This window comes from Salminus brasiliensis, chromosome 4, assembly GCF_030463535.1.
Source record: "Salminus brasiliensis chromosome 4, fSalBra1.hap2, whole genome shotgun sequence".
NCBI classification, from domain to species: domain Eukaryota; kingdom Metazoa; phylum Chordata; class Actinopteri; order Characiformes; family Bryconidae; genus Salminus; species Salminus brasiliensis.
The window spans coordinates 33793700-33821386 of record NC_132881.1 but is presented as its reverse complement, the minus strand read 5'-3'; the positions used below and the strand labels follow the sequence as shown (position 1 = coordinate 33821386).

The following is a 27687-nucleotide window of genomic DNA, read 5'->3' as shown; positions in this document are numbered from 1 at the left end:
TGCAGGTTTTATTACTAACATTGTAATTTGACTGGGTGTATGTGATAAATATTGTGTATCGTGGAAATGTCGTGATTATAGTATTTTCACCATGCCGCCCAGCCCTACTTTCATTTAATTATATTAGAATACACAACATACAGATTGCCCAGGAGGTATTCTACATTATTGCCAAAGCATGAAGAGTGCAGAATCATAAATCAGACACTGCTATCACAGATGGTCTCTCCTTGTAGAACACTGATAGAAACTGATAGACAGCTAGACTAGACAGGCATTGCGTTTACTCCTATTCAGTACCCTTGACTGTGATATTCATTGGTTTAACTGAGTATCTCATCACTTTGCTGTGTGTCTTATGCATGATGTGCTACAGAGCTACAAAGCCGATAAATATTATACAGTGCATACCTTCAGCCAACAAGACACATATCTATTTTCCTCGATGCTTGTGAGCTTTTTTTTCGATTAGATAAAAATAAAATGTGTGTTCTGAAGATCATTAATGGAAATGAAATATTCAAAAAATCCCAAGGCCATGTAAACGTTATTTCCAACTGTGGAGGAGCACTGGGTCATTCGCCTCCCAAGACTAAAGAAGGGGGCACAATTCTAGCGACAAGCACAAGAAGTGGCATGACTGTGAAACTGCTGAAAACAGTCTCGATAGTAAAACCGTATTAAACAGAGGGATTTGATGCTGCAAGGTCGCTACGGCAACCAGAAACACTGCAGTGCTTTCATGATAAGTGTGGGGGGTTGCCAGATTTGCAGTTTTACAGCCACATTGGGATAGTTTGAAAAGGCAGTTACAGGTGGAAATGATTCTAAATGTACCACAGAGCCAAAAAGATGATGCTTTGATTTTTAGACGGTAGAAAATGAAATGAATTGTCTGATGAGTGAGTATTGATTCTGATGGTCAATAATTGGCAACCTAAGGATAGAAGGACGCATACAGTTGAATGGCACAGCACTGATAGTCCGCTTAAGGTTATGTCTAAAAGTGTCTTTGAAGGCCTTAAAATACTGTGTTCACTACATATATTAATATGAATATTCATGAGTAATATTTCTGGATAGAAGATTAATTGAATTTTTTATGTAGAGAGCGTGTTTTAAAATATTTACTGTGTTTTTACACTCTCTTTTAAACGTTACATTTTGTAACACTGTGAGCTAGACTGGTGGGTGGGTTTTAAGAACAGCTTCAGTCATAGCCTGGCCTGTTGGTCTTTTAGGGCAGGTTCAGCAAGATGTTTACGTGAATTCATTTAGTGTTTATATTATTTATTGTGTTTTAGATTTAGTTATTTAGGTGTAATAATGGCATTATTGTTTGAATTATTTCAGTGCAGATGCTTCCAGAGACATGCCTTTATTTTAATCAACGTCCCTGTTTTCCCTCTGTATGATCTGCTTGTAATACAAGAGACGACAGCATTGCAAAGAGATCACACTCTCTTCATCTCTCAATATTTCTGGTAGTTTATGAGCTTTGTTGATGTGAACTGCTTCTTAGAATAAATGGCCTGCCAACGCTGTAGCAAATTCATTGGGGCGTCACAGTATGACCTTTAATAACCACAACATATAATGTTACAAAGGGCAACATGATGCCAAGTGAAATAAATTATTCAAATATTCCCTCATGATTCCTGCTTGTATATTAACTACCAAATATCTATCATTCAGTTAGAACAGAAATACGTTTTCATTGTTTGTTTGGTTTTTTATTATTATTATTATTTTGTTGCCCCCCAATTGTCAGTGCAAGTTGGACCCATACGCACACACATACACAAATATTTACTTCCAGCTTTCTCTATACAAAATATAGTTACTTTGAATGTGATTTGGTGTCATAAACACTTCTTCATTCACTTTAATAAGCTGGTTCCAACTTGGAATTTATTGAAAGTATATTGCTGATCATCCTGTAGTATAAGATCCACATATAGTCATGCAGATTACAGTGTAATCATTCTAATGGCAGTTAATGAATACCATCTTGCATTTACCAGAAATAAATAAATATTAAAAATAAAGTAAATAAAAGTAATGATGGAAGTAAATATTGTACTGTTGCATCCTACTGCCTCCCTGCACAGTACATACAGAGCATCACAGGCTCAGTAAGTACTCAGTAACTGTGTGCGAGTGTTTGTTAACTTGACAAGGAAAACCATGGTAAATGGATTTTGCTTGCTTGTTTTTTTGTAGTAAAGGGTGTGTTGTGGGGTACATGTAATGCAAGTGGTTTGATGCATCAGTTTAACATAATTCAGTGTATTATTCAAAAGTGCATTTTATCCTTTATCTATATTTCTGACAAATATCATCATTTTGGTGACTGATATTTGATTTTGTCATATCACAGTCATCCCTTAATTCTAACTAACATAACTTCCTGGAGCTAAATATGATGCCCACTATGCATGTGGCAAGCAAGTTCTGCTCATGCGAAACATGACAGATACCATGTCTCATTCTCCTTGTCTTTCTTTCTTATTTTATTCTGTTGTTGCTTCATGTATTATCATCCCTGTGTGTTTTCAGTGATTGTGAATGGTATATTTATTGAAAGAATCAACCCTGGACTGACACAGCCCAGTAACAGTATCCAGAACCATCAACTTTGACACGCTCCTTAAAATGAGCGCTATATAGAAGAAAGAACTATTACGCATTGGAACCGGGCTCCATATTGTCTTCAGAAGAGCTGGAAAGAGTAGTTCACCTTGACCACAGAAACACTCTAATTGTATCATTGAAGCGTAATTGACAACAGATGTTACCCTCGCTTCAGTTTGCATAACAGAGGCCTGGCCTTCAGTCCGCCTCTCAGGTCTGACAGTAACTGCCTGATTGATAGGTATTGTGTATGTGGACGCACTGTTTTGATGTTAACTCTTTGATTATTCTCTTTGTTTACAGCTCGGTAACGATGTGAGGGGTCTGTAGGTTATAGGTGTGTTGTAGGCTATATGACGACTGTGTGTGGATCTACAGTAGGTGAGGGAAGCTACTTACTGCAGTGATGGTGGAGCTGTGTGAGTAGAGGAGCTTGGGGTTTGGTGCTGACAGCGGTTAATTTATGTGGACGGTCCTCGTGCCCTTCCTGTCGGCTGTTAGTCTCCCACAGAGAGAGGCCTTCATCTATAAGCTCTCCTCTTCCCCTCTCCTGTCTGCTCTGTGGATCAGCCCAAAGTTGGGAAGCTAGTAACCCAGAATGCCCTTTTGTAGAGGCAGTGAAAAAGGTTTGGTGGCCTTTTAGGTTTTGAATGGACCTAAACATGGATCTATCATGCTCCACCCACTAATGTGGGCATTTGTAGCAACTGTTGCCAGATTAGATGTCATTTTTAACAGCACGTCAGTTTATTTGCAAAATACCAGAATTCATTTGTAATGGCAGATGATATGTATTTTGTATGTTTCTGAAAGATTGCTCTGTTGGCTTCCATCAAGTGTAGTTTTTTGTTGTATAATCTTGCCCTGTTTGAAGGCCACAAGGTCCTGTTACTGATTGTCATCAACTTTACTATCCATGGAGGGTTGTGGGGTTGATGGGATTCAAACTAATGATCTACTGTCACTTGACAAGCAGGTAGTTAGACGGTTGCGCAACTCTAGAGCTGTGAAACCATATTCATGTCTGTGTCCCAGAATGAACGGAAAGGTACATATGCTCAGAACTGTGTTTTTATGTAGTGTAATTTCACAGCCCTAGAGTGGCAGAACGGACTAACTGCCTGCTCATTAAGTTCAAATGCTCCATGGTCAAAAGCCTCCCAGCCTGGGGACGTCATGCAAATTTCAGACCTATTAATGGAAATAAACAATGAGCAAATTGAGAGACAATTTGAAAATCTTATTAAATAATTATTTTACTAAACATTTAACCAATTTTAGCTGGTTTTGGCCTAACTCAGGACTACCAAATGTGTGTTAACTAACTAACTAAAATAAAAATAAAATAACTTTTGACTAAAATAAATAAATAAACGCTGGAATTTTAAGATGGCCTGTTGGCCTGACAGCAGCGGTTACTATGAATGAATACCAGGTAGGATATATTAAATAGGTAAATTATTTTTTTGTCCAAATACAGACATTTAGAGGTTCACTGTTATATTTCTAAGCTGACTGGCGGAGGCTTGGTTGTTTTTCTGCATTGTAGCCAGCTTCAGACTGCCGTTAAGCTGTGCTTTGTTTTAATTGGTGCAGCCTCAGTAACTGAAGCTTGTTAAGTGTGCTGTGTTCTGTGTTACTACAATTGAAATAAGATTAATCACAGGCTCTTGTGAATACACTGACTAAAGCCACGCTCTAGTGAGCTATGCTCTACGAGGGGACCCAGACTCAGTGTTTGAGCTTCTCTAATGAAGACACCAACACGGGCAACAGCTCTCAGAGGGAAAAACAGACAGATAACTGGCTGCGTTTTGTGTGTTTTTCATTAGTCTGCTGTAGTCGGTTGAGCAATAAGTTTTCGGTGTTGGTTGTGCTGTTTGGAGCGGTTGTGAAATGCATAAAAATGGAATAAAATGGAATTTGACACATTGCTCAAGTGGTTACTGTTTCTGGCCACAGTCCTGAGGAACAGAGTCAGTCAGAGAGTAAAAGGATGTATAATTGAGGAAGTCAGGAGACCGGCACCAACAATAATACTGGGGTTTAAGAGGTTAAAAAGCGTGTTTAATAGTAACAGAGTAAGAAAATATTGATTATACCAAAAGTATTGTGATATGTTTTGCAAAACTGTATCAATATCAGTTTACATGTAAAGATTGGTGTCATGGGTTCATTTTGTGTTGTGTTTAAACCCCGACCACTACACAGCAGAGTTGTGCTCTGTCTTTGGATGCCACTGCTCCGATTGCTAAAAGTCACCGTTTCCTTTACTCAGATTTTATGCAGATGATGGTGAGTTGAGTTGATAAGTTGAAAATTGCTATATATCCCAATATATTGAACCATAACCCCTATATCGTGATATGTACCGTATCACCAGGTTCATGCTAATACACAACCAATTGATAGATGACTGGAGTTACATTCATTTGCTACAGCATCTTTCCACCCAGCAGGAGACATTGTCTCTCCCTCTCTCTCCTCCACTCCTCACGTGTAGTAGTGGAGTATGGTGGTGTGTGTGTGTGTGTGTGTGTGTGTGTGTGTGCTTAGTTGGCTCAGTACAGCAGGGGCAGGGAGGACAGTGTGTAGGCTGCTGGCGCTCTCACCCTGACGACTGTTCACTGATAGAATGTCACTGCACGGCGTGGAACACACACCACCGGACCCACACGCACAGCTTTCAGTGCTAATGGCTTTGTCATCTGTAAACCAATATATGTGTATTATCCTTTCCACAATGCTCTGGCTTCCACAAGCTGTTCTGATGTTTGCACACCACTCTTCATTGCCCTGCTGCAGTTGACAGCAGCTATTGCGAAATACAGTAGGGCTGTGTATTGGCAATAACCTGACGATTCGATGCATATCACGGCACAGGTTACAATTCAATATTTTACGATACTAAAAGCAAAGTGATATATTGCGTTTTTTAAATCAGATTTTAGAAAAAGTGTCATAGCATTGGATTGGAAGAGTCTAATGGCTAAAGACAGGGTACTGCACTGCTATCTAACGGTCTGGGTTTTAACACAACACAAAATGAGCCACTGTCTGCCACCAATCTTTGCATGTGATGTATGTAATGTAATGTATTGATTGTTATTAATAGAAGCAGAATTATATGATTTTTTGAGCTTTGAGGAATGGGCTTTAAGTACAGCAAGTGACAGCTAAAAGAGTTGGAAATAAAGCTGAAACTGCACAGTTGTTTCTCTTGAAATAAGAAATTCTGTAAGGGTTAAGACTGTTTTAGACAACGCAACACATAGAGCCCTAAACCCAGTTGCACCGAGAGAGCTCAGGCTTGAATCATGCAATGTACAAACAGTAGCATGTCTCAGGGGTCTCGTGGCTTTCAGTAGTAGTCCTGCAGTTGACGTCATGGATGCAGGCAGGCGGTAGAAGAACAGGCACAATTTTTGCGCTTCAGGGAGTTCACAACTAGCTGTGCTCTCCCCACCGTCTCTCAGCTGACTGAAGTCAGATCAGCCTAAATGGAGTCCTGCAGCAGGCACCGGCTCCAATCTATGGACCGGAGCTTATCAATGGAGCCATCAAGGTGGCATGCTGCGATTGTGAATAGCTTGTTAACAGAGCAGCTACGCTTAGAGGGCCGAGATAACAGCCTCATAACTGCAGGGAAATCAGCGGCTGAAAATCACACATGGGTCAATCTGATTGTTGTTGTCTGCCTAACCTTAGTGGAGGAGCCTCGCTTTAGGTTAAGCCATTAACATTGGAGCTACATAATATGCTGTACCCTTAAATACACGGGTGTATTTTTCCAACCATCCGTGATACCTGATATTCACACACATGACCACTGAGTTCGGTTGTTAATCTTTGGTGGTTTGGTGACCAAACTATATTGCTGAGTGGACAAGCTGTGTATTGAGATCTAAGAATATTAATAACAATAATAATACACATTAGTGTATTTTATTGTAGCAATTTATGCTCCCATTTTATCAAAGCAATAAGCCACAAGAGGCTGTGCATTAGTGATTTGACCATGTTTAGGGAGCCACAGTACTGTAAAACTGTCATGTCTAAACATACACTATATGTCCAAATGTTTCTGGACACCCCTCCTAATTAATGCATTCAGCTACTTGAAGTTACAGCCATTGCTGACACAGATGTGCCAACAAACACACACACACACACACACACAGTCCTTGTATAAAAGTACCATTAGAATAGGACTCTTTGAAGCAGATTACCTCACTAATGCTCTTGTCGCTGAATGCAATAAATGGTAGGTCGAAAAAGACTGGAGTGGCTGGTTCTGCATGTGTTGAAGGAGACGTGTTCAGTCCTTACCATCCTAGTGTCGGGAGCATTGCTAGTGCTGGGGGGGCTACGGGTGGGTTCATTGACAGTACCAAATTGGGAGAAAAAGGAAAAAAAATAAATAAAAACTTCAGTTGAAATTCAACATTTTTGCACAGTCGTACTTTATTATTTATATCCAGGTAACAATCAGTGTAATAACCATATAACCACTGGTGGGGAATCCGCTGTAACAAATGCATTGCAGGAGTACATTTTGTGTAATCAAATACTTAACTTTACTTAACTTACTTTACATAATTGCATCTTAATAGGTGTAAAAGGAAAAGCAGCAGGTCATATAAATACAATAATTCTTATTTTATTACGTCATGTTATATGTACAATCACATAAGGGAGGATGTGCTGTTACAGTTATTAAAATACACTTGTATTATTACATAAGCTGTTTAAGCTTATTTGAGACACTTAATAGGAAGTAGGAAATAACCATTGCAGTCCTACAGAAATAAATATTACGTATCTCTCTCCTGTGCTAATCCAGGTAGATTTGGCTGCAGAGACTAAATGTTTGAAGTGAAAGAGTGTTCTGCAGACAGTAGTGCACTGCTGTTTCTGTGTGCATGGTTATTGTGTGTTCTAATGCATGTGTTTTTTTTCTCCCTCAGGTATACACGAGTTCCCAGATGACATTTTCACCAACCAGGAGCGAATGGAGGGAGCTGTGGCCCTGCACGTTGTGTGCGTAAGTGTCTCTACAGCTTTCTGTATGTCTGTGCTGTGTGCATGTATGAGAGAGAGAGGAAAATTGTTGAGGTTACACTCTAAAACACTTGATTGGTCTTTCCTTGTATCCCAACTCTGTATGTCCCTGTCATTAAACAACTTTACAGCCTAAGTTTGGGTTTTTTACGCCACTCTGGTGCTTCTTCAGAGACAGCTGGTCTCTTCTGTTGCGTTATTGATCCACCTGGATGTCAAAAATTTGAATTTTAATTCAGACGTCACCTGAGTTAAAAGTACAGTGCCATGTGTTACAATAATCTAGTTCCAGTTTTTGTTTTTGTTTTTCGGTTTCAGTTCAGTTTTAGGCAGTTTTATTGTTATGGTGAATAGAAAGCAGTCAATAGATGCCAAATCTGACGCCTGTTGAGTTGTGATAAATTAGAAGTGATAAATTGGCACAGACCACGCTCATCTAATTTGCTCAAAGACATCAGCAAAGACATGGCATTAATGAGTCCTGGGTCTTTTAGGTTTAACCTAGAATTTAGAACTTAGACAACACTTTTTAAAACAACACTGATATATAGCATGGAGAGTTAGTAGTGTTGTGGCAGCAGCACAAATTCAGTAGGATGCAGGATTTCATATCTCAAAAAAGCATTGTAGCAGTTTCAGAATGATCACTAGTGATGGGTAGAGAAGCTTAAACCCATTGCGAAAATTTACTACTTCTAAAACCTCAAGTCAAGGGTTATTTCTCATTTCTCAGTGTGAGTACATTCTTGCTTTGAAAACAAACAGTAAAGTACTAAATATGCACAATATATACATAAACTACAGTTAGGTCTACTAGAACTAGCCCTTTATGGAGCTTTCTATTTCATGCTAATTTATTGGACAGAAAAAACACACTTAGTCCTTTATACAAATGTGCACAGCAAAATCCTGAGTTCTTCAGAGGGGTGTCCTCCAAATTCATACTCTGAACACCTACTTGGTTTTGTTTACTTAACACCAGTGATTTTGCTCTGGGATCAGGTCCTTTTTTTCCAACAACTAACTTATTGGAAAAGGAACAGATTCATAAGAAGAGATGGGGGAGATAGTGACGTTGTTTTTTGGCACACCAATGGTTTAGATATTACCTTTACAAATGAAAACAATGTTGTGTGACTGTGATGAGCCTTTAAATCACCAGGTTAAGAGGTTCCTCACATCCTTCATACATATCTGTTATGAACTGTTACTGATCTGTTATGGTTCTTTTTGGAATCAAAAGTGTTTTTTTATGCTAACACTCAAAGAATCCTTTGTAGCACCTTTATTATCACAAGTGTAGTCTGGAAAAGAGCTTGGAAATCAGCAGCACTGGACTGCATGTCCGTCTTGAAAAAAAGATCTTGCGGTGTCCGTGAAAAAGCATGAGTTAGCATCTCAGTGGTCCTCATATGCCCTCCCACTGCTCTCTGATGTGCTTTATTTGAGATTTGGCCGCTGATTGTGGCTCTCTGCGTTTTCATGGTTTTATCTCAATTGGCTTGTCCTTAAGCTCTTACCAGAAATACTATTTACAACAGTGGATGTGGGGCCCCACAGAAAGAGGCTTAATTTAGCAGTTTGCGTGTGTATGTGTGTGCATGTGGGCATTTAGCCAAACCCCCTGGAGCTTCAGGACTGATGACACAAAACTCACATTCGTTTACAGAATACGCAATCGCCTCGGTTCTCCAGTGACTTGCTGCACACTGCTTGTATTGTTTGGTTTGATTCCACCTGGTTTTGTCACTCTGAATGCTGAAAAAGTCAGGTTTCCAGGGCAGAAAGAGAGAAAGAAAGAAAGTTGTGCAGAACTGAGCGAGTTTGGCGTGTTGTCTTTTTTGTAAGTTGCTCAGTGGATGGTTTCCTATGGCTTACATTATTCCCCTTTTTGTCTCTCAATCTGTCACTGTCTTTTTTGACACTCTCACAGTTACACTGTTCGCAGTTTAGGATGGTTAACAAATAGATCTCGAACTCAAGGCATGCCAGGGGTGTAGGTTGGCATCTGGGCTTTGGAGAGATGAGAACGATGTGAAGGGTGTGGCTCTGTCCGTGAGAATGTGCCTGCTGTTGTTTACTGCCATGGAGCAAATCTAGGTTTTTATCTACAGTGTTCAGTACGAAGCAAAACATTTAGAGAAGAGTTTTTTTTTTTTTGTTTTATTGTAGACAAATCTGTTTTATAATGGACAACAAACCTATGAAATAACACTTAAATTCATATTTTGCTCTAGGGCCTATAATATGACCTATTATAAAAGAAGTTAGAAATAATACATTAATTAAAATTAATTTAAAAAGTAGGTGATGAATAACCACTCAATCAGCTTCATGAAAAATCATTATGAGAATCATTAAGATTGTTAAAAACATTAAACCTTTTCACATTAAATATGACTATGTTCAGTAATAGAAACCTCATACACTATAAAAAGTATTGGGAAACCTGCTCATTTACTGTTTCTTCTGAAATCAGGGCTATTAAAAAAATGTATCCTGCTTTTACTGGAGTAACTCTCTCTACTGCCCAGGGGTGGCTTTCTACTAGATTCTGGAGCATTGCTATGAGGATTTGATTGGATTCTGTTCCAAGAGCGTTAGTCTGATTAGAATGTTGGATGATCACCAACTCCACCTCATTCCCAACTCCTCACCTCATCCTAAACGTATCGGACGGAGCACCATCATTCCACTGCTCCACAGCTCAACGAGGGGGGCTTTATTCCTTTCTTGTCCACGCCTGGCACTAGGCATGATGCCAATAGGTTCATGTTAATCTTCTCCAGAGAGTCCTATTCTGGCATTACTTCTCTACAGGGATTAGACAAGCTGTGTGTGTCCATTCGAACATCTGTGTCAGCAATGAGTGCAGTGTCAAGTAGCTGAATGCATTCATTAGAAGGAGTGTCCACAAACCTTTGGACATATAGTGTAGCTTTATAGGACCCAGGAATGCTAAACGTCTCACACCACTAGTTCGAGATAATGTGTGTTGTTCAGTTCTCGCATGCAGCGGAAGCCAAGCTTCTCCACTGTGAGTTGTTGAAAGTGTCTGTGGTATTTTCATGGTTCAGGAAACTGCCCTTGACTTGCCTTTTTTTCACTCTTACTATTCAGACTGTTAGGGGTGTGACGATACACATATTCTCAGGCTGGATGCTTTTTTTGATTCTGATTCTGAGCTCAAGGCTGAATTTGATTTTCAATATTCAATATGTTGAAGTGTCTTTGATTCTCCAGAGCTCTAATTATATATTACGCAGGACTGGCTCTCTTGAAAGCATCAAGATGAGCACAAAGATGATTTTTAAATGGTACATTGAGCACTTTCTCGCCCAGTTACGATTATCTGAACGTTAAGATGCTCTTGGGAAACCGAGCCCAGATTGGTTTGATTGTGCTAGCTCTGTTCAAAATGAACGTTTCAGGGTGTTTGGAAAAGGAACAGATTCATGAAAAGAGGGAAGAGAAAGAAGAGGGAGGTAGTGATGTTTTTTTTCTGCCACACTGATTGATTAGATAATACCTTTACAAATGAAAACATGCCTTTGACTGCTTTATTCCAGAGGACCATGAAGACCTATGTTTTATGGCTTCTCCAAACATAACAAATGTACATACATTGTGCTAGCCCTCTTCAAAATGAACATTTAACGTTTTCAAACCTGAAAGTCCAGACCATGTCATCATCACCTAGGTGAGCTAGGTATCCCTATACTTGACGTTGATTGGGTTGTACTACAGGGGTATGTTGTGAGTTTGCCGGGTAAAATTATGTAATCATAATCATGTACTACTGTGGTTCATTTCTACTTCTTTTAAAGCTTTTGTTTCTTTTTCTGTTGTTTAATGGGTGATAGGAGCCTGCCTCAACGTGCTGTAATTGGTCTGGGTTATTACACTGTAAACCAACCCAACCATTGTTCAGTTTAATCCGTGACTACAGAGACCAGCTTTTTTTGGTCAGACTATGTTTTGACCCCTTTGGTTCAGACCCTAGTCTAAGGGTCCTTTCACACATGCTACTTCGGACCTTCAGACTTTTGAGTGTGGTCCGAACCAAACAATATAGGTGTGAAATCACCCTAAGATGCTTTTGGGAAATGGCTAGTGATTATCTAAATTGTATGATTGGTAATTGCATATTGTAAGAATGGTTTGATTGCACTAGCCCTTTACAAAATAAACCCCAAGAATTGCAACCCCAAGAATCAATAAGCAACTTCAGGTAAAAGCCGAGTGTGGGTGTATACGTAGCATAAGCTCTATCGCCTTCACTTTACTCTTACTCTTGATCCTGGAGAGTGGTCTTCATGAAAGACAGCAAATGAGAAACCCTTAGAAGAACAGAAGGGCTTATCAGCAATATCATTCCAGTATCCTTTTTCCCAACATTTTTCAACACTGTAATAAAACTGCTACACCCGTTACAGGCCGCATTATGTGAGCGAGCTGATGTGGGTGCGTGCTCAGTTGAAAGAGCTAAAGAAGAGGCAGTACTATATGTTCTGTCTGAAATCCTCTGCGGGTCTGATGTGACACCGCTGTTGCATTGTACTGTTTAATTAGTTGCTTGTGTAAGCAGACAGAGAGCGAGGCTAGTGAGAGATTTAGAGTGAGTCCTCTGCGACTCCCTTCGGCTAGTTTTAGATACTTTATTTCTCTTTAGGAGGTGTACTGCCCCAGCACTGTCCTGTCAGGTCGGCAGTGGAGAGGAGGGTTACATAACTGGAACATTGTGTTTTTGTGTGTGTGTGTGTGTGTGTTTGTGTGCATGAGTGGATCAGTGATCGGTGAAGTCTTGGAGGGATGCGTTGTTGGACAGGTCTCAGAGGTCTCTGTGGGCTTTGCTTTAACAAATACCATGTGTCATCACCCATGTTAATGTTTGGGTGAATGTGTGTAGAAGAGTGTAGCCCTTGAGTGTAGCCCCGTTAAAATATAAAGCATCTGACCACCCTGTTGATTTTAGGGCTGACTTACAGAGAGTGGTTGGATGGATGACATGTGTTTGTGAGTGTGTGTGTGTGTGTGTTTGTGTATAAGGGCATGTTGCAATAGTTGATAAAGCAATGGATTCAAGAGAAATGTACACCATTTTCTCTGCCTCACCCCAAATGAAGTCAGTCAGTCAAGGCAAAGTATATATAGTTATGTAATAACAATAGGACAACTCATGTCTTTTTTTCATACTCCAACATATACAATTTAACTATACTTTGAGAAGAAGGTAATTATACACCTTGAACTGCAGAAATGTCTTGAACAAAAATTATTTGTAAGCTATAATAAATAAAATAATAGAATGAATAGTTTTCCTGTGGGAAAAAAAAGTTATGACACCCCCACATTTATTTCTACTTTGGAGAAGTTTGTCTAATTTAAACCTCAGACATTTAGTCTGGTTTGCTTTAGATTGTTGAAGTGAGAGGTACCACCACAGCCTTCAGAAAGATGGTTGTAGATGTACATGAGTCTGGGAAGGGTTTAAAAGGATCTCAGCCATTCTACTCTCTGCAAAATAATTTACGAGTGAAACAACTGCTAACATGGCCTGGTGAGGCGGTCTTAACAAGTTCAGTCCAACAGCAGACCAGAAAATGCGCAAAGAAGTCTCTACCCATCCTAAAATGTCATCACGGGATCTTCAGGTAGCTCTTATCACAGGTAATGTCGAAGTACATGCACTTACCATCAGAATGCGACTGAACAAGCTTGATGATTTTCATGGGAGGTGTGCCAGGAGGAAACCTTTGCTGTCAAAACAAAACATTGAATGGTGCTATGTGACTGTATAGCACTTTTAACAACAGACATTGGCACAAAGCAGCTTTGCAGAGATCCGAGTCCGAGCAGCAAGTAAACAAGCCAGTGGCAAGGAAAAACACCCCCTGAGCAAGAAGGAAGAAACCTTGAGAGGAACAAAGACTCAAAGGACAACCAAATAGCCAAACCAAATAACACTCAAAAGGATGAAGAAATACCTAATTGAAGATACAGTATGTTGGGCTTGGTTACTAGGCTAATGCAGCTCACATGTAATGGATACAATGGATATGGCATTGTGCTCAAGCTGTGTTGAGTAGAGATGATCAGTGAGCAGCTGATCAGCTGAAAGGCAATCAGCTGTCGGTATTGACCCGGAGCTGGATGCCATATTAACCTTTCCAAGCAAACTTTTGGGGATGCACCATCATGTAGGGCTTCTATAACATTCTCTGCATTGTCTTTCAAGATGAAATGTACCATACATTTTTTAAATCAACCACATTTAAACCCTGTCGAACTCCAAGCATGTGCTTAGGGAGCTGTGAATACCTGTACAGATCTGCACTGTGGGGCTCAGAGTGGAAACACAAACAAAAATAGGTTTTATCTCACGCAAAAACCTTTGGTCATGGTTTTATGTGGTCTGCACTGTGTGCTGTTTTGTGTGGTTAGTGGTGTTTGTTAGCTCTGCTGTGTTCTGATACTCACTATACTGAGTTCAGTCATGTACTCTCTCTCTCTCTCTACTTATTCTACAAATGTTTGTGTTTAAGTGAGATATGGTGAGAACCGCCTATGTGACGAATACAGCATATGGAGCGGATTGCAATATTGGAACTAACGGGCTTCTGCTGCTATGTGCGAACTTCATACTTCCATCGGTTGAACAAGGAACTGCAGCATCGAGGCCAGGGAGCGAATGCAACCTGATCAGCTCTCAGTATCTGCGAAGTTAGAGGCAAATTGTCGAATTACATATTTTGGCTGATCGTTGTTTTTTTTTTCATCTCTAGTGTTGAGTTGTTCAGTAACCTCAAATGTTCTCATGTGGTTTCAGTCACTGTATGATATATTGTTACCTACAAAATGGACAAAGAGGCAAATCGTACTGCACTCAAAAATCGGCTCTAGATTGCTGTGTGTGAATTGTTCAAAGATGCGACCGAGTTAAAAATAAAATATCTAGAATGTTAAATATCTGGACCTATCGGCAAGTCGAAATCCTGTAGTGTGAAAAGTGTCACGACCAGGTTATGACTGGCAGTAATTGCAGTGTCATGCTCCAGCCAATGAGAACACAAGGAGAAAGGAAAGCCGAGGAAGAAGCGAAAGGAGAGCAAGCATGGCTGCAGCAAAAGTTCTTTGATGTTTCTACTGACCTGTACCATGTGTCATGTGTGATCTGCTGTCGTTGAACAGTGGTGTAGTGTGCAAACCACAACGACTTAAACATTCAAGAGATCAAGTTGTGTCGTTTTAACAGTACAGCAACCTGACGACTCTACAAGCCGTGTAGTGTGTCGAAGCCATTAGTGACATTAGCCTCATAGTTTCAGTAGCAAATTTTGAATAAACATAAACAACTTTAAATAGATTGTTAAATAAGGGGAATATTAGAATGAGGGAACCAAATAATGCAAAGGATGGCGAACCCCGGCATAATAACCTGTGTGATTCTATCACAGTCTGTTGAGAAATACAGCCACACACGGAGATATTCACACCCTACTGACCACAGTGTGTTACGAGAAGCAGATGTTGGGATAGCTAATCCCCTACACATACACACACACAGACATGCAATAAGTGCCGGCTGCCACAGTGCTCGTGATATAAGGACACTTTCTCAGAAACGGCAGAAGCGATCTCATCAGGAGCGAATGCCATTGGTGGAGAACCATTGGTGAACACTTTCGGCCAATGTCAACCCATTTGACTCAACATTTAACTAGAGCTGTAGAGATTAGATTGTTCATTTACCTATAGATAACACAACATACATTGACAGAATTCACCCAGTCACTCCGATGCAGGACGCAGAGCCTTTCTTTACTTGTTATGTAATAATTCCATGAATTCAAGAGAGTCTCATCAGGAGCAGCAGTCTGTTGCTGAATGTGCTTGGCACACATCCGCATGTTATCAAGCTGCTTTTCCGTATTGGGTAACATTCTCTTTGGAAGCGTCTCCTCACACACCCTGCAGCAAACTGTAAATGTGCCCTATAATATGGCATGTGAATATGCCGACCTACGCGGATACAGATGCTGCAAGTACTTCACCTTTTAGCTGTGGTCAACACATGGCCAGGCACTGTTCAGTACTGCTGGGGTTTGGTGCCAAATGCTGGTAGTGCCTGTTTTAGGTTAGTCACTTTGTATTTGTTAGCTAAAATACAATGATAATAACAATAATACACAGTGATATGGATTTTCAGTGTTTGTAGTTGTTCATTTTATGGATCTGTCACATAGAAAAAAATTAAACTAACACAAGTAACACAGGTCAGGTTTTTTTTATTTATTTTTTTTTTAGGTTTAAAAGTAGGCAGCAGGAAGGGGAGTGTAGTACAGGGGTTGTGTGTGTTTGTGTGTGGAAGAAAAGAGGGCAGCATGAAGTGGTTAACCTAAAGCTTAAAACAAGTGGTGCTGACCCTATAAACAACAAACCCACTAAATGTTCTCAAGAAGAAGCAGAAGGCTGGAAATCCCCCTCAGAACAATTGTTTACATCTGTGTGTGGTGTTAAATGTACCACAGAATTGTGACTATTGATTTGCAATACATTCACATTGCATTATTAACATTACATGATCTGTCTTTTTTAGGATATTTATTGTTATCTAAAAGACAGATGCATCATTAATATATCAGACAAAAACATGTAAACAAACGTGGTTTAACTTTAAAAAGTAACAAAACTTACTTAAATTGTTGAGTTTAGGTTTAGCTTTTTTCCAGTATTGTCCAGATTTCACCATAAGTCAGTGATCCAGCATGCACTGTGTATCCAATATTGGAGTAAGATAAACAGATCTAATCTGAGAAGAAGATTATGTAGTAGTAGTAGTAGTGTGGAATTTTCAAGCAGCAAAAATGCAAAAAAGACATTGTACAAGACATTGCACGTCCTGCGATGTGACTGTTGCACATGTTCACGTTGCGATGCTGATGCTGAAACAATAGCTTCGTGTATAGAACTTTAAAACCTAATAAAAAGTATGAAAGAAAGTAATGTTTTTATTTAACAGATTTTAATTCACTATATAATACATGTTACTAATGCTTGACAATTTCTGATGATCCATTGATTTATTATCATTGGTTATACAAGTAGATGGCACAATGTCAAATTAAACTAGATAGATGCAAGCATGTGTCCCAACGGCAAGAGTACAATTCATTGTAGTAAATTATGTTTATATTAAATTTACTTTTTCATCGATGTCTGCTTCTCTTATGAACATAACTAAAAAAGCATAGTCAAAACACTGCAACTCCAAACACTTCCTCTCTAACACTCACAGTTAGAAATTGAGAGAAGAGACGATTTGCTGTTTGCTGAGTGAAAGTTAATCTATTCAGTATGTTGAATGAACTAAATGTGCTGTGTGTTTTCTAAAGGCCATGTACATGTTCTATGCCCTGGCTCTGGTGTGTGATGACTACTTTGTGCCCTCCCTGGAGAAGATTTGTGAGGTAACCTACTGATGAAGTCTGGCATCATGTTAAACATTTTAGTGCATGCCTTAGACAGTTGCAAAAAAAAGAAGTTATTCTCTCACTCTCTCTCTCACTCTCTCTCTGTGCTTGTGTTCCAGCGCCTGCACCTCAGTGAAGATGTCGCTGGAGCAACGTTCATGGCAGCCGGCAGCTCAGCTCCTGAACTCTTCACCTCTGTCATAGGTAAAGTCTGCTGCTGTCTCCTTTACACAGCATCATTCACAGGCTCCTGCCTTAAGTGGCATCAGGACAGGAGGCACCTTGTGACTTTGTCTGTGCTCTAACCTCCCTTCTGTAGGAGTGTTCATCACCAAAGGAGATGTGGGTGTAGGAACAATTGTGGGTTCTGCTGTTTTCAACATCCTCTGCATCATTGGAGTGTGTGGGATCTTTGCGGGGCAGGTACGTACCAGTCTACTCACATCTGCTTATATCTGTCATAGCATGTATGCTACCTGTCAGAAGTTTGAGGGCACATTTCATGTTGTCTTCAATTCCTCACCTCTGTAAGTTCAGAAAAGTTTCAGTTTGCATTCTTTTCCATATTTTTAGGATGTAGTAAGTCTGAAAAGTACAAATGAGGATGAGGAATTCTTTTTTAGACTATGGAATGGTCTTTACATGCTAAAAGGTCCCTAGAATGTTAAACTGTATTTTTCTTGGCAGAGTTAAAAAATGACTGTTCAGCACATGGACCTGATATACCATGGACCTCAGACATTCTTCTGTCCTCCTTAAATAAAAAACAGGACTGAAAAACAGGCCAATTCCAAAACCCCAAAACTGTTTCATAACAGTCTTGACTTGTTATATATACACCCGCCCAGAATTTACATACACCAAGGCCAGGACAAACATACATCCAAGAAATCGGTGTGTTTCATTCTGAGTCAAAATAACGGGGTTGTTAAATAGACTTTTACACTTAACATCTTAGTGTTGTTCACCTCTACCACATACATAAGTCACATACTTACTATACCGTATATAGACCAACATAAAATAATTAATACATGCATCATTTACTCCATTAAGTAGAAAGCTGTTTAGACCTTGATAGATGTTCTTTAAAAATTGAAAAACAGGAGGAACAATTGGTATTCAATTTATTTGAGTAAAAACTCAAATGTAGGATCTAATGTAATGTAATACAGTTTTTCCAAGTAAAAATTCAATTTTTGATAGCGGTTACAGCAATTTTACTAGTAATATCAGATCTACAGATTTATGAAGCCACTCTGATTAGTCATATTATGAGGATGACTCCTTAATAAATATGGTACAATTGATTTCCATGACGTTTACATTTTCTAATGTCTATAATTACTTAACATAATTTATTAAAATCAATTTGATTAGATTTTACCAAAGACATCTGATCAAATTAAATTAAAATGTTATTGTGTTTTCATCAGTAATTCCAGATATCTGTATACTGTAATTCTGACTAAACATTCAGATGTGATATTCACATATCTTGAATGCTTATTAAAACACTAAGGTGGAGATATTTTGAATAAATAAGTGTTTGCACTTGTCAGAATGTATTTGAGGATAGATGGAGCTGAGTAGAAATATAATTGTAAATCTCTGTAACTGGACTTTTACTAGTATAAATGTAATTATAGATAAGAAAGAGTGATGTTTGATGTACGTCAGTGGTAACATGACTAGTCAAAATTACAGCATGAATATGTCGTCCTGGCAGTATGACTAGTCAGAAAGACCAGATAGATATGCAGGAATTTCATAGTGGATATCTAAACTCGTACTGTGGCATTGGCTTTGGTACAAGTTTTGCCTGATATTGCTGGTGGCCTTTTAGGCTGAACGGCTTGCCGTATGTCTGTCAGGCAGAGAGTGTAGGCTGTGCATTTGTATTGAATGTATTTCTTGTGAATTATGACTGCACAGATAGTTTCCAGGAGTCTGATCATTTACAGCACCGGCCAAGCTCATGTTCTGTCTCAGTAGGTAGTGCAGTTCACTCTGTGTAGTGTGATAGTGTGCTCTCTTTTGCAGGCGTTAAAAAAAGGATGTTGAGAAATTCATTCACAATCTTCCTAAGGCATATTTTCTCACGCTCTTGTTTTTCTCTTGTTCACGCATTTTCACACAAACACACACACACACACACACATACTGACCACACATAAATAAAGCTCTACACCCCCGCATGCTTATGCACTGACCTCACAGAGCTTGAGAGGAGCAAGGCTACAGGATGTGCAGAGCAGGTGTGCTGTCAGCGTAGAGTTAAAAGCCCCTTAACAGCCTGGGGTCGCCATGGCAACGGCGAAAGCGGCGAGAGAGCGGTACCTGCAGTGGTGGTGCGCCACTTCCGCCGAGCTAACGGCGGCGGCTGCTTTTTATAGCAGGCACACACTCTTCACGTCAGCACGACACGCTTCCAACACAGGCTCCTTTTTTCCCCATCAGTCGCTGACCGGATCCTTACAGGAAGCTCATCTTTACATGGTCACGTCAAGGCGCTCTCCGTGTCCACTCGCTCCCCAGAATTCGCCAATGTCAGATTGCGTTTTGTCCCTCTGTAGGTTTGCATGCGAAGGCCCTTGGATAAGCCCAGCAAAGAAATCCCCCAAAACAGTCATAGAATCTAGATTACACATTATGTAAGGCAGAGCGGCATCAGCATGGCAAGCCACATATTCAAATCCTTTAATACAATCAGGTCTGAGTGGAGTTTGTTTAGGTTGGGCAGCGAGGGCTGACCTTATCCCTGAAATGTGTTGAACTGAACATCATGGATTGTGACGTGATATGCGCCGTGTCACACTTTAACTCTGCGCGCACACACAAACAAATACACACTCTGATGGAGTGAGTCATCCAGGCTTAAGAAGGATCTAGATTAAGCGATTATAGGAGTGCACAGGTACACTGACAATATATCCTGAATATTTCTACTGTAGAATGTAGTAAACAAATAACACAGACAGGTTGAACAAAGAGAGACAAATGAGCATGCTATTACTAAAAGGGTGAAGGAATAAAAACTAATTATTTGATGGGCCTCTAATGGAAAACACACATCACTTGAGTGTGTGAGCCTTACTGTTGACTGCTTTTTAGCAACTAGCACATTTACAGTGCAGTGCTGGGTCTGTTGTGATGCTGCCGAGTCTGTGTTTATTTCTTTTCTCTTTAGAAATGGACAAAATGTGTTGTTTAGTCAGGGTTGACTCAATACTCGCATGGGTTTGTACGACCAGGTCCGAAAGTATTTGGACAGTGACACTATGTTTTTGTAATTGTACCTCAAGGGATTTAAAAAAGATAACCATAGTGGATTTCAGGGAGGCAATTAAAATGTGATTGATGTGTAGACTTTCAGATTTATTTCAAGGGGTATGACAGGGGTATCTTGTATGGTCTTCAAGGCCTTTTGGTGTTGCTTCTTTTAGCATCAACATCTCTTTGGATTGCATAGTTTGTCAAACAAAAACGTGTATCTCTAATTTTATCTCTGACAGTAGTATTTTGTGTAAATAAGTGACTTGAAATAAAATAATTCTATATTGACTTATATTAAACCATTCTTCCATTTTGGAGATACAGGTTTTTTTTTAACTGCAATGAAATACAAAATTGTAAGTTTATTTATTTGGTTTTATTAATGCACTTGGAATCAACTCCAGACCTTTTATATTTGTTTGCCATGAAATAATGACTGAACAGGCCATAGCTAACCATGAAACAGCTCATCAAGCAATTGTCAAATTACTTGTGAGCCTGTGTAAAAATGGCTGTAAAACCTAAACGATAAAGGCCTAAAACCTAAACGGTTTGAAAGACCTCATTTCAATTCCATTACGGTGGTGTACATGGGCACAATTACAAAAATATGGCTTGCTGTCCAAATACTTATATGTTCTTTATTTTGTCAGTCATCCTGTAGCCTATCATCAGTGGTCATTGTCTGACTACATTTGTATGTTCTTGTCCCTCTGGTTGCTGCTTATCATCACTTCACTGGCTTCTCTGGTTGTCTCCTCCCACTTACTTTTCTTCTCTTCAGGCGGTGCGGCTCTCCCGTTGGACTCTAATGAGAGATTCTACATACTACACTATCTCAGTGACCACTCTCATTGTGGTGAGTTGAGGCTCTAAGTGCTTTCTGCTGCTCCTGTGATGCCCGTGGGTCTCTTTATACAGCCAGTGAGCAGGAGCTAGAGACTCTCTCAGGGGGGCTGTAGCGGGCACACTACAGATTTCTTTATTTACACAAAGCTGCGTGTGTCTCTAAGGCACAGCAGTGCAAACATACACATATGCAACACAGTAGGCAAGAATAATGCACTGATGCACACCAAACCAGGCATTTGACCACTCGGCCCATTCATACTGCACTGCAGAATATCAATAAAACACTCAAGCTTTGTGACACTGTGTGTATGTGTGGGGTGGGCTACTGTAGGCAGTCGTTATGGATGTAATCTGTTGAGTTTAAGCTCCAGTTCAGATTCAGTAGTAAGATAGTAATCCTGATGTTCAGACCGCAACAGCAGCAGTCACTCTCCAGTTCAAATGAAACAGACTAAATTTAGATTGTATTGCCCTCTTGTGGTCAGTTAACATCGGTGCATCCTATACTGTTACTTCAGCCCAGTGTTTTCATGTTGCAGTGCAGATTTTAGGCTCAGTTTGAAGGGGAATGCAAGGAAGTGCCATCCCTCTGATCAGTAACAACCACATGGAATAGCCACCTAGCACCCTACACCTTATTAACCAGTAAGCAACACCATAGCAATCATCTACAGATGCTAGTGCAGTGGACTAGTAACACTAAAGCAGCCACCTAGCAACTCTATAGCAACTACTTGAAATACCATAGCAACCACCTAGCAAAAAACAAGATCACCTTAGTGATTATATAGCAACAGGCTAGCCACTGCCTGGAAGTCGGAACCACATCTTGCGTTTACTTTTGGAAAAAGGCACGTTTCTAGTTTTATAGAATATTTTTATTCCATCCATTTGTGATATTTACACAAAAATTGGATGATTTGAGAGTCATTTCATACAGAATACAGAAGATTTAAAGGTTTTTTGGTTTGTTTTTGAACTGTGATCACTGGCTGTAACACACCAATTAAAACATTATGCAGGGTGTTTTAATGAACGAATGAGTTTGTGTTAGAAAAAGACACAAAAAAAACGCCTAAAACCTAAAATAGACCAGGATTGAGTGGCATGGTGTTTATTATTAACATTTTCTTTTTTTCTTTTTTTTAGTTCATTTATGATGAGAAGGTCACATGGTAAGCATTTGAATTGATGTTATGTTATTGGACAGCATGCTTATTTGCACATTACTGTAAAATCAACTTTGCTGTAATGTGGTTTTATGTAATAGGTGGGAATCACTTGTCCTGATTCTGATGTACCTCGTTTATATTTTAATAATGAAGTAAGTAATGGCTCTTCTCTTTTTAAAGTCGAATGCAGACATTGAGCTTATCATTATTGCCACATCAAAAAAAGCAATCCAGTTTGAAGGCCTCATTAGAAGAAAACTGCATCTGCCCTTTACATAATTACATCATTTAACATTAACATATGGACCAATAGAAATGTAAATGTAAATTATGTTCAAATTTAAGAAAATGTGTTCCATTTGAATGACTGTGTTTCTACATCAGCATGTATTATTTGTTTGAACGGTTTAGCTGAACAGACCTGTGTAACATAATTGCATCATGCAGCACGTTTCTGTAGCTGACACGTACCTGTTTTGATGCACTGGTTAGGTGTAACTCGCGCGTGGTGCACTTCATTGACCGGAGGAAGAAGAACTCTACTAACCTGGGGAACGGAACAGCTAGCAACACTGACCTGGATGACGGCTGTGATGCTACTGCTGTACTACTCAAAAAAGGTAATGAGAAAAGCAAAGCGGTTGATGCATTAAAACGCTGTCCTCCTTGTGGTAGACTGGGGTTTAAAAAGCACACCACACTACATAATAAGAGTCTTTGGACAAGACTACATTCATCTAACTTGTAGAACATGATTCAAATGGAAGTTGCTCTGGATTGGAGTGTCAGCCAAATACTATACATGTAAAAAAAATAAAAATAAAGGCCAAGGTCTTTCAGGTTCCTATAATTTTAATTATTATTATTAGTAGTAGTAGTAGTAGTATGAATAAATATCTGTAGCATTAATCATACTGTGTTAAGGGTTGTAGTGTGTGTCAGTGTGATGGAGATGTTGTGTGTGTAATATTCGTCTCTATTCTTTCCATGTGTAGCTAATTTCCACAGGAAGCCCTCGGTGCTGATGGTGGATGAGCTGCTGTCTGCATATCCACATCAACTCTCCTTCTCTGAGGCTGGCATGAGGATCATGATCACTAGCCACTTCTCCCCACGCACACGCCTCACCATGGCCTCCCGCATGCTCATTACAGAGGTCAGCACACCAACACTGTTTGAACTTACTTCATCATTGGGTGTCTTTGCATAAAATAAGCCGCAAACAAATTATGCAGTTCATTTGCTTCTGACATTTTCTCTGATGGAATTGTCAGCCTTATATGTACAATACTGTGCGGAGGCAGAGGTTTTAGCCACCCAATCACTTTACTTACTATTTATCTCAGCAATAAGAGTGATTTTGCTGGTAAAAAAAAACACCAGGTCACATTAGAACAAAAGCATAAATACAGTAAAACGTTTCAGGAACGTCTGTATCTTGTGAGCTAGTTTCAAGAACAAAGCTTGGTTCCAGATTTTTCTTTGACACATCATGAATAGCCAGTGCATGAATTGGTCATACGTATAGATAGTACTAGTCTCCATGTTGGAAGTGTTGTAAAATCACATCATTTTTGTGTTATGAATGTTATTAATACTTAGTCTCGTATTAGTGTTTTATTGATCGTTTTCATTCTAATTTTTTTGCCCAAAGCTTTTGTGAATTAAGAAAGTGAAGTCACTGTCTGAAAAATCTTACGTGTCATTAACGTATTATGTTTGTGTGTGTTTGCAGAGGCAGCGTCTGATAAACGGTCATTTCAGTAACGGAGACTCAGAGGTGACGGTAAAGATTCCAGGGAGACGCGGGGTGGAGAACGGTCTTGTAGGAGTGGAGCGGGGCCTGAACGTTCACAGGGGTCACCATGATGACGACAGGTGCGGGGCAGATGCTGGTACCGACACAGAAAATGAGAACGAGGACAATGAGAACAACGAGAATGACGGAGAGGAGGAAGAGGAAGATGACAATGAAGGACCCCTTGTTCCCTTCCGCTGCCCAGGTAGACGTCTTCCTGCAACGTACATACACAAGTTCTGTATATGCAAGATGTTTGTGTGAAGAACAGTCTCTGGGAGTGGGCAGTATGACAGGATGTTATTGTAACTGTGTTGAATGACTTCTGGAACATTTGATTCAATCCAATTTGCGTGTATAATTAAGACTTAATTTCTTAATTACAGAGAGCCTGTGCATGATCAGCGTACAGTTCACTTCATAAACTACATAATGCCAAATAGTTGATTGGATGTCAGCCTTTTTATGCCATTATCTGGTTATTTTTTACACATTATTTGATTTGATTGCATTGTGTTTTCAGAAGAACAACATTGTGATACAGTTGTATTCCAAATGCTGCTGAAAGTAAAACTAGCATTAAAAGCATTAAAACTAGGACTAGGCTAAGTGATTAAAATATTTCATTGTGATCAATCACAGGAGATGGTGTAGTTAATTGTGATTAGAGAGAGTGAGAGTGAGAAAGAGAGATCTCCTGATCAGCAGTGTGGTCTGTTATGTTACCATGGCAAACGCTACACACAGACTTAGTTTTGTTGAAAAAGCGATCTGACGAAGTTTTGAAAGGGAATGTCTCATTCCGGAGAACTCATTACCTGATTCAAAAAGTCAAGAATTACTTCTTATACCATTTTATTCAGTTGAAGACATGTTGCATATGCAGCTTAAACTCTGAGGGAGAACCCGGGTTTACTAATGACTTAGATCACATTAACTTCAACATCCCTACATAAAACAACATAGTCATACGTGCCATAACCTTTGGATGTGCCACACTTTAGGTACATTTATCCAGCAACACTTCTACAGTAATTGTAATTTTGTATTACCGTGTGCAGATCTGTGATTTATGTTGAGGATGTGAACTTGTTAACACTTCTGTATAAGACTGTATATTGTGACCTGAGAATCGCTGTTAGAATCCCGGGTCATGCTGCTTGCCATCGGCAGCCGAGAGAGAACCCGAGAGAGCACAATTGGCTTTGCTTGATGGTGGGTTGATTGCACCTCCTTCCCAAATCACTCCTAGTGTCATGTTGGTCAGCAAAGACAGCTGTTAGCTGTTGTGTCAGAGCTAGGGAGTCGTACTTGCTAGCTACCTGCCGTAATGGTGACCTAGCGAGGCTGCATCATACAAGGAGACACGATGTACAAGGAGATATCTGCTATTCTTTACCCTTGTAGTCTTGGGGACATTGCTAGTGATGGGGGAGTTCACATGAACAGGGAATGGGTAACTAGTCTTCCATATTGAGTACAAAATTATATTATTTTTATTATATTAAGAAAAGCTGTATATTGTTGCTGTCATAAAAATACCCAAATATCTCACTTTATACAATTTGAAACTGTTCTGTAGATTACATTAAACTTTGATGATGAATAGACCTATAGAAATGCTCCAAAGTGGCTTGGAATAAAATATGTTTACATGAAAAGTTTTGTGTGACAGTGACAATATGATGTATGCGATCTTTAATATTTTATTCTAAGATTAAAACAGTATATTTACAGAACAATAACATACAAATCATCATCTGTGTGTGTGTGTGTGTGTGTGTGTGTGTATGCAGCTGGGGCATGCAATAAGTTGAAGTGGCTGCTGGCATGGCCGCTGAGTCTGCTACTGTTCTTCACTGTGCCCAACTGTGCCTCCCCCCGCTGGGAGCGTTGGTTCATGGTCACTTTCATCGCCTCAACCCTCTGGATTGCTGGCTTCTCTTACATCATGGTGTGGATGGTAAGCACATCCACTTCCTGCGTCACTGAAAGATCCCTGGATGAGGGGCAGTGGCTTCTTTTCTTGAAGCAGCTAATTGTGTTTTCCTTTTTTCCTTTTGCCTCAGGTCACAGTTGTCGGGTTCACTCTGGGCATCCCAGATGTCATCATGGGCATTACTTTCTTGGCTGCAGGCACCAGTGTCCCTGACTGCATGGCAAGCCTTATAGTGGCACGGCAAGGTGGGCACAGCCATAAATGTCTTTCAGATGACCTTCTGAGAAATCAAAAAACTACTGTTCAACATGGAAATCTAAGGCCAAAGAGAAGGGGGAAGGACAGATGATAATGGAAGGAATGTCATTTTTCATTGTACCAGGCAAAGTGTGTATTAAAGGACTACATGTTTTTCAATCCAGTCTCGATACCTCAGCACCTGAAAATTGGCTTTTACTGTAAGTGGGCTTTAAGTCAATGCATTGTCTGTTCTATCCGAAGTACAGAGATGCACTGTGAAAGCATGTCTTCAGATGCTCCACCGATCCAGCCCTAACTAATACACACAAACTGACAGACATAGACAGACTCACAGACTTCCCGTTCATTATACTTGTCTTCTCTCTAAAATATTCATTGCAGCTTATTAATACTCAAGGGCTGTTTAAACTCTTTATTATTCGCGGTGACCCAAATTCTTGTGCTTGCTATTCTCCTCAGGTAATAAATGAGATATGACCAACCTCTCTCTCTCTTACTGTTCATCAGGCCTGGGTGACATGGCAGTGTCTAATTCCATTGGCAGCAATGTGTTTGACATCCTAGTTGGGCTGGGTCTGCCCTGGGCCCTACAGACTCTGGCTATTGACTACGGTTCAACTGTAAGTAGCTCATATACCTGCTGTGATAGTCACAAATCTGATGATTATTAATTATTCATTCAAGTAGTTTAGTCAGCAAGTCTGTGAACCAGGTAACATGACATTCATATGCTGTCGTATGCAAATGTGTAATGACGTGATTATATCTAGTATATATACACTGTTTATTACATTACATATATTTGTTTAAATGTATCATTTATTATATTTGAGATACAGCAGCTTACAGAAATGCTTTGTTGTTTACTAGTGCAAATAAACCATAGTCTAAAGATCTCTGTATTGGGACACACCTCTTAATCATTAAATTCAGGTGTTTCATTCAGTTCTGTTACCATAGGTGTATAGAATCAAGCACATAGCCATGCAGTTTGCAGATCTTTGCAAACATCTGTGAAAGGGTGGATCATTCTACAGAGCTCACTGAATTTAAGCGTGTTACTGTATTAGAATGCCACCGTTTTTGCAAACCTGCTGTTATTGCTGCAAAGGGGGGGGACAAACTCCCTTTCTTAATCTTGAAAAAGCTATATATATATATATATATATATATATATATATATATATATATATATATATATATATATATACATACATATAT

General features: G+C 39.6%; 1 protein-coding gene across 1 annotated transcript in view; it reads left to right on the top strand.

Annotated features, from left to right (window-relative positions):
* Positions 1–27687, top strand: part of slc24a3 (solute carrier family 24 member 3) — a 91534-nt gene that overhangs the window by 58034 nt on the left and 5813 nt on the right. The window contains exons 3-15 of the mRNA XM_072678140.1: positions 7602–7678; positions 17091–17165; positions 17288–17372; positions 17488–17591; positions 21229–21303; positions 22446–22471; positions 22567–22620; positions 22961–23088; positions 23464–23624; positions 24204–24471; positions 26063–26229; positions 26336–26450; positions 26974–27086. Of these exons, the coding sequence (XP_072534241.1) occupies positions 7602–7678; positions 17091–17165; positions 17288–17372; positions 17488–17591; positions 21229–21303; positions 22446–22471; positions 22567–22620; positions 22961–23088; positions 23464–23624; positions 24204–24471; positions 26063–26229; positions 26336–26450; positions 26974–27086 (1448 nt within the window). The remainder of the gene's footprint in view (positions 1–7601; positions 7679–17090; positions 17166–17287; positions 17373–17487; positions 17592–21228; positions 21304–22445; positions 22472–22566; positions 22621–22960; positions 23089–23463; positions 23625–24203; positions 24472–26062; positions 26230–26335; positions 26451–26973; positions 27087–27687) is intronic.